Source organism: Thamnophis sirtalis, unplaced genomic scaffold, assembly GCF_051295495.1.
Source record: "Thamnophis sirtalis isolate CommonGarterSnake01/CBP01778 unplaced genomic scaffold, rThaSir2_p1.2 scaffold_13, whole genome shotgun sequence".
Lineage (NCBI taxonomy): Eukaryota > Metazoa > Chordata > Lepidosauria > Squamata > Natricidae > Thamnophis > Thamnophis sirtalis.
The window spans coordinates 30433151-30450784 of NW_028261393.1; the positions used below are offsets into that span (position 1 = coordinate 30433151).

The window sequence follows — 17634 nt, forward strand, 5'->3', positions numbered from 1 at the left end:
GCAGCATGCTTTTCATGTTATTGCTGACCACTCTGTGACCTTGCAGGGCCTGAGTCTGCCAGGCAGTGGCTTCACTCTGGTCAAAGGAGCCGTGCAACTGGCTCCTCTCCTCCTCCTCCTCCTCCTCCTCCTCCTCCTCCTCCTCCTCCTCCTCCTCCTCCTCCTCCTCCTCCTCCTCCTCGGTTCGGTCCACCCAGGGGAATATTTCATGCAGCCTCCCTCATTTCTCACCACCTGTTTTGCTTTTTTTTGCTCCCCTGGACTTTTTCCAAAAGCCCCCCCCACCCCCAATTCTCTGGTCCTCTAGATATTCTGGCTTTTGGCCCTGCAGTTCAAAGTACTTGGAGGGTTGCAGTTGGGAAAAGCGCTCTTAAAGCATCCAGGCTGTGCCTTTACCTCTCCCCTTCAATTGTTGCTTGATTACAGCCACAGTAACTCCATATGGGTTTCCTTGTAGTGGGGGCCATATGGCACCCCAAGCCAAAATCCTTGTATGAAGCCACACACACACACACACACACACACACACACACACACAAACACGATCCAAAATTACATTTTGTGTGAGAGCCCCTAGCATTGCCTGAAGTTGGCAGCTGACTCCCCCAGATTTTCATCAGGCAACCCGTGAACAAGAAAACAGGCTAAGAAACCTGAGCATTCCTCTTGTTCAACCCCCAGCCCAATAAAGAGCAGTCAACTTGAGCACAGACCCAAAGGTGAGCAATGCGATGAGGAATCTCAGCTGCTCATCCATTCAGTGAATGTCTATGGAGACTCTCAGTCCTCCAGGTCAGGGTTCTCCCAAAGGTGCTTTTTGGAGAAGAAACTGGACTTTTTGGTTTTTCTTTGAAGATATTTCGCGTCTCATCCAAGAAGCTTCTTCAGCTCTTCTTCTTCAGACCTGAAGAAGCTTCTTGAATGAGAAGCAAAAGGTCTTCAAAGAAAAACCAGAAAGTCCATTTGCCTCTCAAAAAAGCACCTTTGGGACATTCAGTGGATGGGTGAACGTCCCTGTTCCTCATCTTGATAAATGACATGCCCCTCCCCCTTTTTTCATTTTCCCTTGGCCTTGTGCCATCTGAAAGAGCCTTGTCAGCTCCCTCAGCCTTTATGCCGTGTTGCTCTCTCTGCTTAGAGGTGCCACCAACTGCTGGAAGCAAGGCAAGAATTTGGCCTACCAGTCCCTGCACTGCCAGTGTATCCCACCAGCTGTTGATCTGTGGTCCCATTGGCCCATTTGGTGAGCTTCAATTGGAGAAGGCTGTTGGAGCTCCAAGTTGTGCTTTAAACAGGGTGACAAAAAGGGTGGGCTTATTTAGCAATTTCCTTTCGCCTTTCTCCCTCAGGCTGATGAATTGCTAGCAGATAAGCCAATTCAGACCCAGACCTTCCTGAAGGGGCCCTCGCATTTACAGAACTGTCAGTCACCCAACCAGCATGCTGGAAAGTCTACAAATGCTGGCTGGGGAATTCTGGGAGCTGAAGTCCTCACACCTTCAAGTTGCGCGATGGAAGAATCTTGATTGACTGGATCAGAATTTGGCTTCTGACTGTTGCTCCAAGCCTTTGGGTCACATGACATGGCCCAGCTGAGCCCTGCAGGACAGATCCCACCAGGGGGTTCCAGGCTTCTCTTGAGATGGCAGGAGGGCTGAGCTCCATTGTCTTTTTTCGAATCTTGATTGACTGGATCAGAACTTTGCTTGGCTTCTGTAGCTGTTGCTCCAAGCCTTTGGGTCACATGACATGGCCCAGCTGAGCCCTGCAGGGACAGATCCCACCAGGGGGGTTCCAGGCTTCTCTTGAGATGGCAGGAGGGCTGAGCTCCATTGTCTTTTTTCCAGCCTCGAGAAAAGGGGAGGATGCGCTTTCATCGCCTGCAGAATGTGCAGATCGCGCTTGACTTCCTCAAACAGCGACAGGTAAGTGCATCTCCCTGTGGCCCCTCCTGGAGGAGGGGAAATGTGGTGCCTCCACCTATTCTTCCATCTTTTCTCTGTTGGTGTTTCACTTTGCTTATTGCACTTAAGTTGAGGGAGTGGTGAAGTTAACCGAGTTTGCCTTTTGTCATGGAGCAACCTTACATGTTTAGTTGAGCTTGGAATTTAGAGCCTCACTTCTTCCTCTTTTTGTCTCCCCAAGAGTGCTGTGAGGGGGGCCAGGCTGAGAGAGAATGGTCATCTGAAGCTCCAGAGCGATAAGAAGGGATTCAGACCAGTCTCACTTCTCATTTGTCCACCACCACATTGGTTGCCCACTACATCCACACCTCCTTGACCTAGGGACCCAGAGAAGATAGTCACCCTTCTGGATAATGTCAGTCTTCAAAACAAAATCAGAGGGGGCCTGTTAGGCAGAGAAGGATGTGTAAGTTGAGGAAATAAACATATAAATGCACCCAGAAACAGAAATGTTGACTGCAGAAATGGAGTAATTTGGAAAACCACACAGAAATGTGGACCATTTCAGAATCCAGTTTCAGTCATTAAAAAAAAAGTTATCAGGAAGTGCATGAACAAATCGAGGGAACCGGAGAGGAGGCTTCTGCTAAGATTTCCCTGCCTTTGCCCCAGAGGCATTCGGACCAGAGCTCTTTGCAGATGCCATGGCAGTGAGGGAGCAGCCCAGGACTCAGCAAGCGGCCAGCCGGTTCACGTAGAGGGCTGGAGAGCCCTGCTTGCGATGTGTTTGTTGGGGAAAATCCCAATTCGAGTCTGGAGTAGTGACACCTTTTCCTCCTTGTCCTGTCCTGACAGGCTCACTTGGGAATTGAGGTGTCGACAAGGGTGAGCTTCATTCCCCACGGCCACTGGGGACTGCTGGCTCGCAAGAGTGCCAACAGCTTAATGGTGTCCGTCGCCCTGTGTTTAAAAATACACCCGAGTCTTGCTGGAGGCACAGGGTTCATCCTTCCACTCCTCTGCCACGTGATTGCAAAGAGCAGGAGAAATGCTCGCCTGTCAGGACGGATTGTAGACAGGGTTGTCATTAATGCCCTTCTTAATTCCAGGGCGGGAGTGAGAGCGCCCGGAGCACCTTTCAGAAATCACACCGTGATTAAGTCTTAGCACACTCAGGATCTGTCTTGTGTTCCCCAAGCTGGAACCCCCAGGCCTGCTGGATCTGGCGCTCCCCAAATTCCCAGTTCTCGCAGCCCCAGATGGGAATTGGCCTGGGAAATGCTCCAATCAGCCACCTGGATCTGTGGTTTGGTTCAGGCGAATCTCCTCTGGTTACCTTCCGAACCTCCCCATCTGGAGGGTCGCAAACTAAAGAAATAATCCCTGGGGTTAACGCACACAATGCTCAAAATAACAAAACAATCAAGTAGCAGTGTTTTGAGGCACAAAAGGGGAGTGGGGTTCCAGTATTTGAGAGGCTGCCACAAAGAAGAGGGGTTCAAATTATTCTCCAAGGCACCGGAGGGCAGGACAAGAAACAATGGTTGGAAACAAATCAAAGAGAGAAGCAACCTGGAATTAAGAAGAAACTTCCTAACAGTGATGACAATTAACCAATTAACCAGCCTTCAGAAATCGTGGTTGCTCCGTCACTGGACGTTTTTAAGACGAGACTAGGCCAGGGGTGTCAAACTTAAGGCCGGGGACCGGATGGGGTACTTAGATCCAGCCCATGCGACTGCCCTGGAGACAGCGAAGGACAGGGCTGTGGTGCCTCTGCCAGCGTGCAGCCTCCCAAGCTCCAGTTTTGACTGCAATGGCCTCCTGCAGCCCTCTGCCAGGGAAAATGGAGCTCAGGGAGGCCATGTGCAAACTAAAAGAAAAACAAAATAAAAAGGAGAAATGTTTGTCCTTTTGCATTTGAGCATCCAAGAAGGGACCGGAAAGGAGAAAGGGAAAGAGGGAAAGAAAAAGAAGGAAAGTCAGGAAGAGAGCAAGGAAGAAAAAAGGAAAGAAGGGAAGGAAGGAAGGAAAGGAAGGAAGGAAGGAAAGAAGAAAAGGAAGGAGACAAGCCCCAGCCGCACCCAGACCACCACAGTTGTCCCCGACACGAGAGACATTGAGTTGGCCACACCCACCTGGCCCCACAATTTTTGTGGTGGTCTTTTAGTAAATGCAGGGGTTTTAAAGTTCATAAAGAGAATGCTGTAGTCATCAAGTGAACCAACGGTTGGCTATGGGCGATTCTGTTTTGTCAAAAAACAGAAGTGCCAGTTTTTGGTGGACACTGCAAACAGCCCCAACTATCATCACCTGAGGCTTGGTCATATTATTACTGAAGGGACCCAACTAACGGAACTTCTATTCCATGTCATAAGTTGAGGTCTATCTGTACGGCCAAAAGCTCCTCATCCCTCAAGTGAGAGATCTTCAGACCTTCTGGCCACAGCATTGCCCACTCTCCACAGAGACCCCTCAGCTAAGGGATGTGCTCGGAAGGCCTCTCAATGGGCAGCAGAGGTTGAGCGAGGGATGCTCCAGGCTCCCTTCCAATCCCTTTGCACAGGCCCAAGCCTGTCCCCTCCCTGCTTGCCTCTCGGCAGCCTGATTCAGGTGGGGAGGTTCTTAGGAACACAAGGCACCCGGGATGCCTCATAAGCTTCTGGTTCAGATTTGCCTTGGCAAATCTTGTTAGCTGTGCTCTCTATACACAGGAGAGCATTGTCTGGCTATGTGCAGCATATTTGTGTGAATCGCTTGGTCTAAAAAGTATTTTACTTATGAGCGGGTGTCCTTCCCCCCAATTCCATTAAAATGAGGTAGGTATTGTGTTCTTTCCAGGAGTTGGTTGTGAGTTCAGCATGTGCAGGCTGGCATTCTGTGAGGTCTGCAGGTTAATTCTTGGAAAGATAATCCTTGGGCTGGAGATGACATAACTAATCTTGGTGCCCTCATTCACATGCCGATAGATACAGTAGAGATTAGCTCTTGGGAAAATTAATATTTAAAAGCTGTAGGGCAGGAATGTTTGAAAAGTGTCAGGGCAGAAGCTTTATAGGAAAGTGACCATTTGGGGCATCTTAAGTACACTATATTGCCAAAAGTATTCGCTCACAACTGATTCTGATTATGTGGATGGGGTACTTTTGGCAATATAGTGTATGTTATGAAACTAAAACTCAGATACATAATAAACACTGAATATTTTTCAGTATTTGGCAGTGTGATTTACAAATCAGAGATGCAAATGCAAATGTTAACAACCAAAAATACCCACAGATGTATGCATAAAACAGGTTCATTCATTTATTCATTTGATATTATTAACCGCCCAACTCCAGTGGACTCTTGGTGGCATAAATTCATAAAAACGAATAAAACATCAAACCAAGTAAGCAGCCCAGACCAAAGCAGTCTTATAAACAGCAATATCAAAGAAAATAGGTCCTAGACAGACTTCAATACAGGCATGGGGCCATAACCAGGTCTTAAGGGTTTTCCAGACCCTGAAGATATCCCCCTCCCCCCATCTCTGCAGATGTTCTGGTACAGTTTGTGGGCAGTGACAGAGAAGGTGCCCGTCCTGGATCCTGTCAGATGACCATGTTTAGTGGAGGGGACCTGGAGGGCACCGGCCAGTACCAGGCAGGCAGAAGCTGTTGGAGAAGGGCTTTCTCTCAGATATCCAGGCTCTTTGCTTTTATAGGTTTTATTACATTCTTAGAATAGAATGAGCTGGAAGGGACCTTAGAGGTCTTCTAGTCCGGCCCCCTCCTCAAGCAGGAGAACCTATACCATTTCAGATAAGTGACTGTCTAGACTTTTCTTAAAAACCTCCAGTAATGGAGTGCTCACGATTTCTGGGTGCAAGTTGTTCCATTGGTTAATTGTCCTCACTGTGAGGAAGTTTCTCCTTAATTCCAGGTTGCTTCCCTCTTTGATATGATTTCCAACCATTGTTTCTAGTCCTGCCTTTCGATGCTTTGGAGAATAATTTGACACACACAGCCCTTCTTTGTGGCAGCTCTCAAACACTGGAATATTACTATCATGACATCCCTAATTCTTCTTTCCTTTAGACTAGCCAAACCCAAATCCTGCAGCTGTTCTTCCTATGGTTTAGTCTGCAGGCCTTTGATCATCTTAGTTGCTCTTCTCTGAACTTTTTCCAAAGCCTCAACATCTTTTTTGTAGTGTGGTGACCAAGATTGGTTGCAGTATTCCAGGTGTGGTCTTACTAGGGTTTTATAAAACAGCACTAATATTTTATATGATTTTGATTCTATGCCTCTGTTTATACAACCAAGCTTCTGTTAGCTTTTTTGGCTGCTGCCGCACACTGCTGGCTCCTGTTTAAGGGATCGTCCACAAGTACTCCAAGGTCCCTCTCACAGTGACTGTTTTTGAGCCAGGTCGCCTAATCTGTACTTACATCTTTGATTTTTTCCGCCTAAACATAAAGTTTTGCTTTTCTCCACATTAAAGTTCATTTTTTGGATAGGGGCCATTATTCAAGTTGTCAAGATCTTTTTGGATCCTGAGCTTGTCTTTTGGGGTGTGGGCTATTTCTTGCCACTTAGTATCATCTGCAAATTTGATGAGTTCCCCTTCTATTTCCTCATCTAAGTCATTTATGAGGTGACGTCCAACAGCTTGAATCACATTTCGAAGCCAACTACGAAGCAGTGGTGGCCCAGAGGCACGATGGAGGGGCCCCTTTGCTGCTTCTGCTGCTGCTTTTGGGGTCATCTGTAGCTTCTGGCTGGTCTTCAAGGGCAGTCCTGTGTGGGGGCCTGACAATTATTTCTGTGTACATTAGAATATCTTGAGATATTTTGAAGGCAAACTGATGGAGCAGATTTTAAAACAGTCTGACAACAAGCAGCTGTATTTGCTGACAAGGTGATTATGAGTGAAAAAACAACACACTTCCAAACGCTACCAATGTTGTAAGCAGATTCAGGAAATATCAATCATTTTTCAGGAGAAAAAAACTCAGAATTCAGAAGGACCCACAATAAACATCCCGGCTGATTTGGGTTGCTGAAATGGTGTTTATTAATAATGAAACTTAAGTTGGCCTTCTTCATTTCTGACTCTGATTTAAGATGTTCAGAACAAGCCACGGATCTGGTTTTGATGAGGCTCTTCCATTTTGTTTAGAATCTTTATTTAGATGAGTACAATTGAGACGTCCCTGCTCCCTTTGGCTCTGCCTCATCTTCCTCTTTGATCCCATTTCCAGGTGAAACTGGTGAACATTCGTAATGATGACATCACCGATGGGAACCCGAAACTCACCCTGGGTTTGATCTGGACGATTATCCTTCATTTTCAGGTAAGGGCCTGGCTTTGCTCTGGAGGGTGGGGGGAGGCCATGTGAAGTGGATTGTCTGGCCAATTAATCGCCTTTCAGGTTAGGGAAAATAAGCAGCTTTTGCATTGGTGGTTTTTGTGATTCACTCATTGCATCTGCTTCTATTTGGAGCTCCCGGATCATCCCTGAGGTTGTCAGGAAAGAGCCTTTAGGAGAAGTTGCCTGGCTGTGTCTGGTGGGTGAACAATGGGCATGGTGTGTTTTGGGGAAGGGGTGGCTGCAGTCTCACATTGGAGAGCAATTACCCCCTTAATACCCTTAAAGTCCTGGGACATTGTATGGCATCTTATTACTTATGTATGTATATAGTTCATGTGTTAGAACTTCCCAAAACCACTGGATAAAAAAAGCTCACAACAGAATATAAATAAGAGAGATCACATCATCCCAAACCCTTGTCTAACTGTGGGCCAAGGCCTTCAGGGTAGAAGCCACATGGATCTCTACAGGGGACTTGGACAGCATACTAATATTGTGGTTGCCTTTAGGTCCATTCTTAACCTTTGTGTTTTGGCTTCCTTTGATTTTCTGAGATACGGAGATAGTTTTGTTGTAAGAAAACATAAGGCCTATAATGCTTCCGTTGGACAAAAAAAGCCATGGAACTGAGGAAGATTCTTGTTGTTCCCATTTCACAGCTGGTACTTTGGACTTAAGCCATGAGAAGATGTGATTTGTCAAGGCCATTACCAAATTATTGCAGCAAAGAATGGACTATTGGATTAGTTATTAAATAATTATATGGATTAGTTATTAAATAATTTATGTGCCACCCATCTTGTCCACAGAACAGAATAGAAAATAGAGAATGGAGTGGGATGCTTTATTTGTCTCCAGTGCAGTAGCTCTCAATGTACATGGAAAGCAACGGGGTAATAATAAACATAATAAGGATACCAATAACAGGTGATTCTATATGCTTCCCTGACTATAGAGCCGAGGTGGCGCAGTGGTTAAATGCAGCACTGCAGGCTACTTCAGCTGACTGCGGGTTCTGCAGTTCGGCTGTTCAAATCTCACCGGCTCAAGGTTGACTCAGCCTTCCATCTTTCCGAGGTGGGTAAAATGAGGACCCGGATTGTTGGGGGCAATATGCTGACTCTTTAAACTGCTTAGAGAGGGCTGAAAGCCCTATGAAGCGGTATATAAGTCTAACTGTTATTGCTATTGCTATTGCTATATGCCTTGCTATTCATAGAGTCACTTGGTTGAGTTGGGTGGCTGTAGAAATTGAATCAATAAATGAACCACTGCTTTCCTTAGTTCATCCAAGTTATATCTTGTACACTGACAGGTGGATATTTTTTTCCGTATTTGGTTCCAAGGAATGGCTTTATTTTGCAGTGTCATCTTGTATCTGGATAGTGGGGGGTAGGGCATTTGAGTTGCTGTCTTGAGAGGCATGTCAAAAGTTCTTGAGTAATCTTCCATCTAATAGAACTGCAGGAGGGAATATTCATTGCTGGAATACAAGGCATCTGACCTGTGTTGAGGGAGAGGGGAGGTCAGCAACCAACAGTGCATCCCCCAAGAGTAGACTTGGCAGCTCTGTGTTTTTCTGAGCTGGAGCCAATAGCTCTTTGTCTGCTTCCCTTGAACTGAAGAATGGAAGACTGCCCTGACAGTTGAGGTTGGAGTGATAGCCTTGATGCAGGAAATTCTTTTCTGGAAACAGCTCCGTTGTGCTGCACCTGCGGGCAGCAATGTCTGCACTGGGTAATGCATCTGTGAGCCTCTCCTTCCACTTTCCTGGCCCATCTCTACCCACCACGGAAACTTGAATCAGTCATGTGTGGCAGGAAGGGAGGGGGAACTGACACAATGGAGTAAACCAAAGGATGTCGTTTTCACTGAAATAATATGCACCCTCAAATTCTAGAAGGCTCAGAGGGGGACCTTTGAGTCCATGTTGACTCCTGGCAACTTCCTGGACTAACAGTTTTCTTGGCAAGGTTTTTCAGAAGTTGGTTTGCCGTTGCCTCCTTCCTAGGGCTGAGAGAGAGTGACTGGCCCAACGTCACCTTTCTGACTTTGTGCCTACTAAGACAGGACTAGAATTCAGGAGTTTCTAGCCTCATGTCTTAATCACTACACCAAACTGGCTGTTTAACAATAAGAATGTTTAACAATGCTGATTATCAAGGCAGAAATTAGTACTTATGATTGCTATTAAACACAGAAAGATGCCTGAAAATCTGAGATTCCACAAATAATTGGAATAGGGTATTGTTGCTCAGATTGTATTATTATAGCTTTATTGATTGATTGTAAGTTTTCAGGCAGTTTCTTCCACTCCGAATTCCCTTGTTAGATAGAGCTGCATAGGAAATTTAACAGAATAACAGAATAGATGACACCAGTCCCCATTGTTTGTGAATTTCTTGGTGAGTTTCAGCCTCATACGCTGTGGATCTCTGTGAAGGGAACTCAACGGAAGAATAAATGATCCAGCTCGCTTTTCTCCTCACCAGGCATTGATTGCGAGATCTTTCTGTCCTGTCAAAGTTTTTCCTGGATCTCCTTCTCTGCTACAGAAGGGACAAGGGATGGGGAGGTGGCTAGGATCTTGGCAAGCAGGTGGACATGCTTGGTGCTCTCTGAGCTGAGTTATTTGCTTGAAAAACTTACCCAAGTAGGTAACATCATCAGTGCATCTGCAGGAAAACAACCCAGCTCAGAGAGCCCCAAAACTCCACAGAACAAGCCTGAGCTGGAGAGATCTCTTCTCTTGGGACAGTCTTCTCAGGGGTAGGGAAGGGAAGGGAAGGGAGGCTTCTTAAAGTCACATGGTTGAGATGGCAATTCTTTTCCAGTAAGGAGGGGGGGAAAGACTCTGCTGAGGACTAGGAGGGACTGGTGTGTGTGTTTTTGTGTGTGTGTGTGTGTGTGTTGAGTGTAATAGAGTTCATATGTTGCCTTTCATTGGGTAAAGTGAGATTTTTTAAAATAACAAGTGTCAGTCTATGAGTATTAATTGTTATTTTCTTTACAACACCTGCCCCAATTGCACTGCTGAATCCCAACCCTTCTTCAGTCGTCTTGCATGGAGAACCCAGCTTTGGGCTTAAGAGGGCTGAATCCTGAAACACCATCAGGGCCAGCCCAGCAGGACCTCTGTGGGCCAAGGAGTCCAGGGCTTTCTCCCAGCTCTTAGCCCTGAAAGGTGGAGTCTAAACATGTCCTGGAACATGGACATCCCAGGAGTCTTGCTAGGCAGATACCCCATCCTGTACGGCTAGGGGGCCTGGCTTCCACTCCTTGGCCTGGAGGAATGGCTGTGCCAGGTTGGCTGTAGGTCTTGCCTCCACCTGATGGATGGGGCCAGGGGGGGTGGAGGGGGAGGTTGTTTGTGTAGAAATGCAGAAGGACCTGCATCAATTGAGCTGAAAGGCATCCATTACTTATTGCCTGCCAGATAACAATTCTGTTTTAAAAACCACATTCTTTTATTGCATTCAGAGATTTATTCCCCTGCCAACACTTCTTGAAGTGGCTAAGGAATTGGGTGGGCTCTGCAGAAGCTGAGGCAGACACAGCCTCCTGTCAGGCCGTCTTGCATCTGCTGGCCCCCATAGGTGGTCAAGGGAGACCAGGTCTGACTTGAGCCAACACCTGTGTGGTGTTCAACCCTCCCGACCCCTCCTCCATTTCTGGCCAGGCAGGCACTAGGTGGCACTGCTGCCTCAAGAACAAGTGGAGGGGAAATGGGGAGGGGTCTCACTGCAGAGGAGCCCCTGGGAAGGTGCTCATGCCCAGAAGCTGCCTGTTGCTGCTGCTGCTTGGGCGGGGATGAGAAGAATAACTTAGGCTGGGATGAAAGATACCTGGGGGGTGGGGGATGGAGGGGGCTCCTCCCAGCCTCCTTATGGAACATTCCCACCAAAGTGAGATTAGTTCCATCCCTACTGATGTTCAGGGGGTCCCTCTAGACCTGGCTGTGCCACTAGGCCTGGGGCTGCCAGGGCACAGGTGAAATGTTACAATGGCTTCATCCCTGTGGCCGATACTTGCTCTCTCCTCCTGTGCTGCATGCTTTTTTTAAAAAAAGAATAATGTCTGTGTTCAATTTTAACAATGACTGTTTTTTATATTTATTGTTTTTAATCTTGTATTCTTGCCCAAGATATCTGTTTGTGAGATGGACAGTTATATAGATTTGGTAGGAAGGAAAACTAATGGGAGCCGACAGCAAGGATCAAACATGCTTTAGGTGGGGGCCTCAGTCGGTGCTGGAGGGGAAGGGAGTCCTAACCTCCAGTGGAATGGCAGAAGAAAGGAGGAGGATGACACCTGGATCCATGACATCTAGGCAGAAAGGAAAAGCAGCTTTTCATCTTTTTTTTCTTAAAAGCGAGATACTTGATTTAATTTTATTTATTTAAAAGATTTTGTATAGCTGCTCATCTTAAGCAACTCTGGGCAGCTCCCAACAACAATGTCAGGGTGTAAAGGCCTTCTTTTGTGTGGATCAGCTGATGTCTGTCAGTGTGAAATGTATGTGTCCAAAAGCACTAATTAATTAATTAATTAATTAAGGGTGGTGATAGTTCCCTAGAATGAAAAAGAGGGAAGTGACTGTCTTGTGGCTGGTTGTGGTGTGCAGCCTGCTCTGCCCCCAAGTACACAGCCCACGCAATTCAAGTGTTGCCAGTTTAGCTAAAGGGGGATAATTTCTGGTTAATTTGGTGGGTAGGAAAAAAAAAACTACCCTCCTTTCTTGCTCAAAAAACCTGGAACTGGTTCTCTTCCAGGAAAGCCTCCAGTGAAGGCAGCTTCTTGGGAACTTGGCCTGCTTTCTTTTCCAAACCACAAGGAACCCCTCCGTGTTCCTCCTTATCCGGAATCTGTGGGGAATATGTGACTGTGGGTCAGAATTCCCCACAGATAGCGTTGGATTCTTTGCTCTTTGGCCTTTCACAGTAATGTTTCCTAGTCCAGTGTTTCTCAAACTCAGCAACCATCAGATACATTCAATGCCCAAAATTCCCCAGCCAGCAGAGAGAATTTTGGAAGACGAAGTCCATCCACACATCTTAAAGTTGTTGAGGCTGAAAAACATGGACCTCGTCTGTTTAACATGTTGGCTGAATGGGAGGAAGAAGGAAGAGGGAGGGGCCCATATTGCTTCCCTCAACTTCAGCTTCTTGCCATTAAGAGAGTCTCTTTTCTTTGGGCCCAGAAGGCAAATTTGAAAAAAGGTTGTGCAGCTTCTAGTGACCTTTGCGCCCCTCCCTCTTTTTTTGAAGTGGCTTATTAGACATGGTGGCTGCTAAGCTTTTGGCTCCTCTGTCTAACATTTAGCATACAGCTAGAATGGCAGTTGTCTACAAAACTGGGGAATGGCAACACCCCTCCCCTGTTTTACTCCACTAGGTTCCTCCCATATTGTAGATGTCCTGTGGCTGTTTTGGGTGAGGAAGGAGAGGTCCTGTTAAAGACGCCAGGGCAGCCCTGCTGCATCAGAGGAAGGTCCATCTTGGTCTTGGAGGGTTGTTTTGCAGTGACTTCCTCATGTCCTTGGATGTTTACCAGCAGAAGGTGGAGGCCTCTCCCTCCCTTGTCCCCTGGCAAGCGGCCGCCTCCAGCCTTGGAGTAACAATGATAAAACCTATCTTCCATTAGGTCATGATCTTTATGTTTATGTTTATGTTTATTAGAATTTATAGGCCGCCCTTTTCCCTGAGGGGACTCAGGGCGGCTTCCATAAAGTAAGGAGGGGAGGATACAGACAATGGACACAGACAATACATAGAAGTAAAATAGTAAGCAACATTCATTCATCATTCGGGTGGGGACAAGTCATCTTTATCCCCAGGCCTGACGGGCTAGCCAGGTCTTAAGGGCTGTGCGGAAGGTCTGGACGGTGGTGAGGGTACGAATTTCCACGGGGAGATCGTTCCAAAGGGTCGGAGCTACTACTGAAAAGGCTCTCCTCCGTGTAGTTGCCAGTCGGCACTGACTGGCAGATGGAACTCGGAGGAGGCCTAATCTATGTGATCTAATTGGTCGCAGGGAGGTAATTGGCAGGAGGCGGTCTCTCAAGTACGCAGATCCACTACCACATCTTGTGGCAATGAATTCCACTGGGTCATTTTGTGCTTTAGGAGAAATCCCTCTGAGTGGGCCTCCGAAGTTCTGTCTGGCTTTTCTAGCTATGCATTTTTTTAAAAAAATATTGAAAGTGTTATACCTCTGCAATAGTATAATGCCATTAGTCATGCTCGTTGGCTTTGGTGGGAATTGAGAACATCTGGTGGGCACCAGAATACCTGTTTCTGATACCTTTTTAAAAACAATTTAAGAAATACCTGGTTGCATGGGGGAGGGGGTAGAAACAATGCAGTTCCTTTGCAAGACGATGCCAACTCTTCTGAGCTTGAGGCTCTCCATTGGCACTAGAAGGTGCCCAGTTTTCTCATCAGCACCCAGGCTCCCAAGGAGGGGCAGTCGGGGTTCCACACTGGTCTCCAGCTGCAGGTCAGGGAAGTCTCTTGTTTCATCAGCTCTGAGGGGATATGGATGCAGCTGATGGGGGTGCAGCTGAGGGTCTGGATGGTTTGGCTGACTGAGCCCCACTGAATGGGCGTTGAGGCCCCCAGGGTGCTCTGTGACTGAGGAGCATTGCCAAATATATTTTTCCCGATGCTCTTCAGAGCCAAGAGTGTCTTTGCGTTCCGGCATTCCTGCCTTGGTCCTTAGATGCAGCTGGAAGGAGGGAGGCTTTCTTTGCTGAGGTTAATCTTCTCCAGCGTAAATCCCTGGATGGAGTTTATCTGGTGCAGCAGCAGCCGCCGCCTCTCTGGGCTTCTCGGCGGCTTTGCACAATGCCCTGGTTCCTTTCTCTCCGAGTGTCTCCCGTTCGTCCCCACGCCACCTCCCTCTCCTTGTTTTTCTTGTGCTTTTTTTTAACTTTGTCTCCTGATTTCCATCTCTCTGCCTTGGTGCCACACCCCTCAGCAGCCTCTCCCTCCCTCCTCCCTCCTGCCGCCACCGCTGCTGCCGCTGCTGCCTCTGTCTGGCTGTGGCTTTCTCTTTACGAGGGGAGCCCTCCCATTACCTCATATTTGGAGAGAAGCTGCTGCAACCAATCCCGGCTCTGGCTGCTTTTGGGTCAAGTGATTTCTGAACTGCAGTGAGGTGCTTTGAATGTCTCTCCCTCCAGCTCCCAGCCTCGTAAGATGGCTGTCTGAAAATGGCAGCAGCTCGGCAGGAGGAGCATCTTGATGTGCTGCTGTGTGTTCGTATTCAAGTGTGAGCATGCTTGCGGTGGTCTGCATTTTTCAAATGGGCACCTAATCTGATGAAGCAGCTGCTGGGGTTTCTCCAGGAGGCCAGTGGCAGCATTGCTGCATTGCCACTGGAGCCCTGCGCACCACGGAGATGGGAAATATTCTGGGCTGTGTTAAAGAGCTGAAAGAGCCAGACAGGGAGGTGGGGAATGCTCCCCTCTCTCCCCAGAGGAAAGCTCGCTTCTGGCGGAAGAGGAAGGGGAAGAAGCCGATGGCCCCAGAGATGCCTGAGCTGAGAGCAGAGAGACCCTCCTCGAGGACTGAGATAGCTGAGGAGGAGGAGGAGGAGAAGAAGTTCAGGGGGTCTCCTCTGAAGGAGGAGGGAAGAGCTGAGGACTTCCACCTGCGCGCTGCTTCCTACGAGGAGGCTTGGCTGCCTTTGAAGAGGGAGAGTCTGGAGCAAGGACACGTCGTGCAGGTGAGAGAGAAGTTTCAGGGGACTCTGGAGCGAGCTCACCTGGTGACCGAAAACACCTTTTCCCTATCTGAAAGCCCAGGAGACTTTCTTGAAGGAGCCATGGTCATTGCTCACCTGCTAGACAACCCGGCAGAGCAGAACCGTGAAAAAGTGGCAAGCCAACTGGTGGCTTTTCAGAGGCCGGTGGGTTTGGGCAAGAGCCGAGCAGTTCTGGTGCCATTGCTCAGGGAGGCCGTGCCTGGAGTACCAGGGGAGAATCGTTTGGGAGAACTGGCAGTGGTGGGCTCTTGGGCTCAGCCAAAGTTGGAGGTCCTGCAGCAACAAGAAGGAGTGACAATGATGGTGGAAGAGTCCTACAAGAACTGGAGTAGCGAAGAAGGAAATGAGAGTCTATCGAGCACTATTTGGGGAGCTTCTTATGCAGCAGATAAGGGCACTATCTCCGAGCTGTCCACGCCGTCACCTATGATGGATCAGGTGGAGCTCAAAGGGTTGGAGAATCCTCTGCAACCTTCATCTGTGCAAGAAACAACTGTTGGCAAGAGAGAAGGTGGCATCCTAACCTCCCAAAGCAGGGTCTCTTTCAGTGGATCAGCCTCCAGCGCCTTCCAGTCCTCCTCAGGATATGGCAGTGACTCAGTGCATCAGCTGGTAAAGGCAACTGGGCCTTCATTCTGCAGAGAGAGACACCTTGCCTCGGTGGGGATAGTTGGACCTAACGGGAGAAGAGCCACCAAGGAGAGCAGCAGGCCAGCCAAAGGAGGGGTCAGTGCACTTTCTCTTTTCCAACTCTTGGAGACTAGGGCAAGAGAGAGCAAACTTCCTGAGGTGTTGGAAGTCATAGACTGGGATTCGGGCTGTGGGGGGGGGGGAATTCAGTTTGTTTTCCTGGAGTGAGTTTTAATAACTTGCAATCTGGATAAATTGGGAAGGATAATGAGGGGGAACAATTTGTAAAGTTGCCCAATTCCAGCTGTCTGGAATAATTGTAGGAATCCAGTGTGGAAGTAAAAGCAATTCACACAAGTTTATTTAAGAGATTGGTCTTTTATTCCGGGGCTCAGACATGGTTTAGATCAGTGATCCCCAACCCCCGGTCCGCGGACCGGTGCCGGGCCGTGGAGTACCTGGCACCGGGCCGCGCAGCGGCCGGGGGCCATGATCGCTGCAGCGGCCGGGGGCCATAGTTTCTTTCTGTATGCAAATTAGGGCTAACTGGCACAAGGGGTGTTACTGGACCGCTGGTGGCACTCTGACGTCACCAGCGGCCCACCGCCCCCCTGTGTCCAGCGCCGCCCTTCTCATTCCTTTTCAGCGCTTCAGCGCTGGCCGATTCCTGAAAAAAACCTAAGAGCGCCTGCGCAGCTACGTAGGACTACCGTAGACAGCGCTAGTAGCGTAGCCTTGCGTAGGCGCAGTTTGTACTACACTATCTACGCTAGCCATACTGAACTGCGCCTGCGCAAGGCTACGCTACTAGCGCTGGTCATCGACGCGCTCAGTGGGCCACGGTAAAATTATCAAAGGCTGACTGGTCCGCGGCGATAAAAAGGTTGGGGACCACTGGTTTAGATCATGAGTCCCCACCCTCTCTTTTAAAGATGAGGGATGATACATTTCACTGACCATCTCGCAGGGGTGGCAGTTTCAGACTTCTCTGTCCCTTTAGGAGAAAGATGTTTAGTCTCTTCAACTTAGATCTATTTGAGAGGGGGTGGTATCTTGTGATGGGACATATTTTAACTTGAGGGAAACACGGATATGCTGGGCTGAGCCCTGATGCTTAGAACAAGTTTTGAAACAAATGTTGATGCTGAAAGATAGTGTGGGCTGTTGGCCACTCAACTCTCTTTGTGAATGTCTCCCTCCAGAATAATCTAATATGGAATTAACTATGCAGGAAAGGATATTACCTTGCTTGGTCTGACTCTACAACGAAGATATTTAGCCTTGTGTCCTTCAGGTGTTCTGGGATTTGCCTTCCATCTGCCCTCACATGTACAGCCAGGAGCAAGAGATTGCAAGAGAGGTCTGGAGACTCACAGCCAGCTCTGAGGAGCAGAGCTGAGGCCATTCCAAGCTCTCATTGTCTCTGTGGCCAAACTGGCCGCTTCTGTTGACTTTCTGTCATGTGCAAGAATGCTTGAACCTCTTGTTCAGGTCTTAAAGCAGGTTCTTCATTCCCAAAGGGTGATAGTTGCAAATTTCCAGTGGGGGGAAAAGTAGGGGATGATGGAGCAGCATGGATAAGGACTCCTCAGAGCCAGTCTTGAAGCTCAGCAGCCGCATAGATCACCCAGCTGATATGTGCTTTTCAGGAATAATGCTATTTAAAGAAGAATAACACAACATATTTCTTGTTAGATGGAATTTAAACTTGAAAATGTTCTTAAGGGGCAGAGGTTATAGAAAGGAGACATGTGGGGCTGGAAGTGTTCTTGTAGACCAGAATTCACTTAACATCCAACAGTTCTTTACCTAAATCAAAAGAAGACCCAGATACTAAGCCTGTCTCCTTTGATTCTAGCCTCCCCCACACCCGACCCTTTGTCCAGTGTGGAGGATTGGAGAAGAAGTCACTTGCTTGGCCCAGGAGGACCCAGATTCCAGTCCCACACAATCCTGGAAGCTAACTTGGTTTCTTCT

At 48.0% G+C, this 17634-nt stretch overlaps 2 protein-coding genes across 18 annotated transcripts in view; both read left to right on the forward strand.

The window, feature by feature from the left end:
• MACF1 (microtubule actin crosslinking factor 1) overlaps window positions 1-17634 on the forward strand; it is a 362565-nt gene that overhangs the window by 115773 nt on the left and 229158 nt on the right. For all 17 annotated transcript variants that reach the window (XM_087728267.1, XM_087728270.1, XM_087728280.1 and 14 more), the window contains exons 4-5: window positions 1848-1925; window positions 7150-7242. In XM_087728267.1, coding sequence (XP_087584393.1) covers window positions 1848-1925; window positions 7150-7242 — 171 coding nt within the window. The remainder of the gene's footprint in view (window positions 1-1847; window positions 1926-7149; window positions 7243-17634) is intronic.
• Window positions 14662-16003, forward strand: LOC148043114 (uncharacterized). Its single transcript, XM_087728285.1, has one exon. It carries the CDS (start codon window positions 14662-14664, stop codon window positions 15883-15885), a length of 1224 nt encoding a protein of 407 aa, XP_087584411.1. The 3' UTR covers window positions 15886-16003.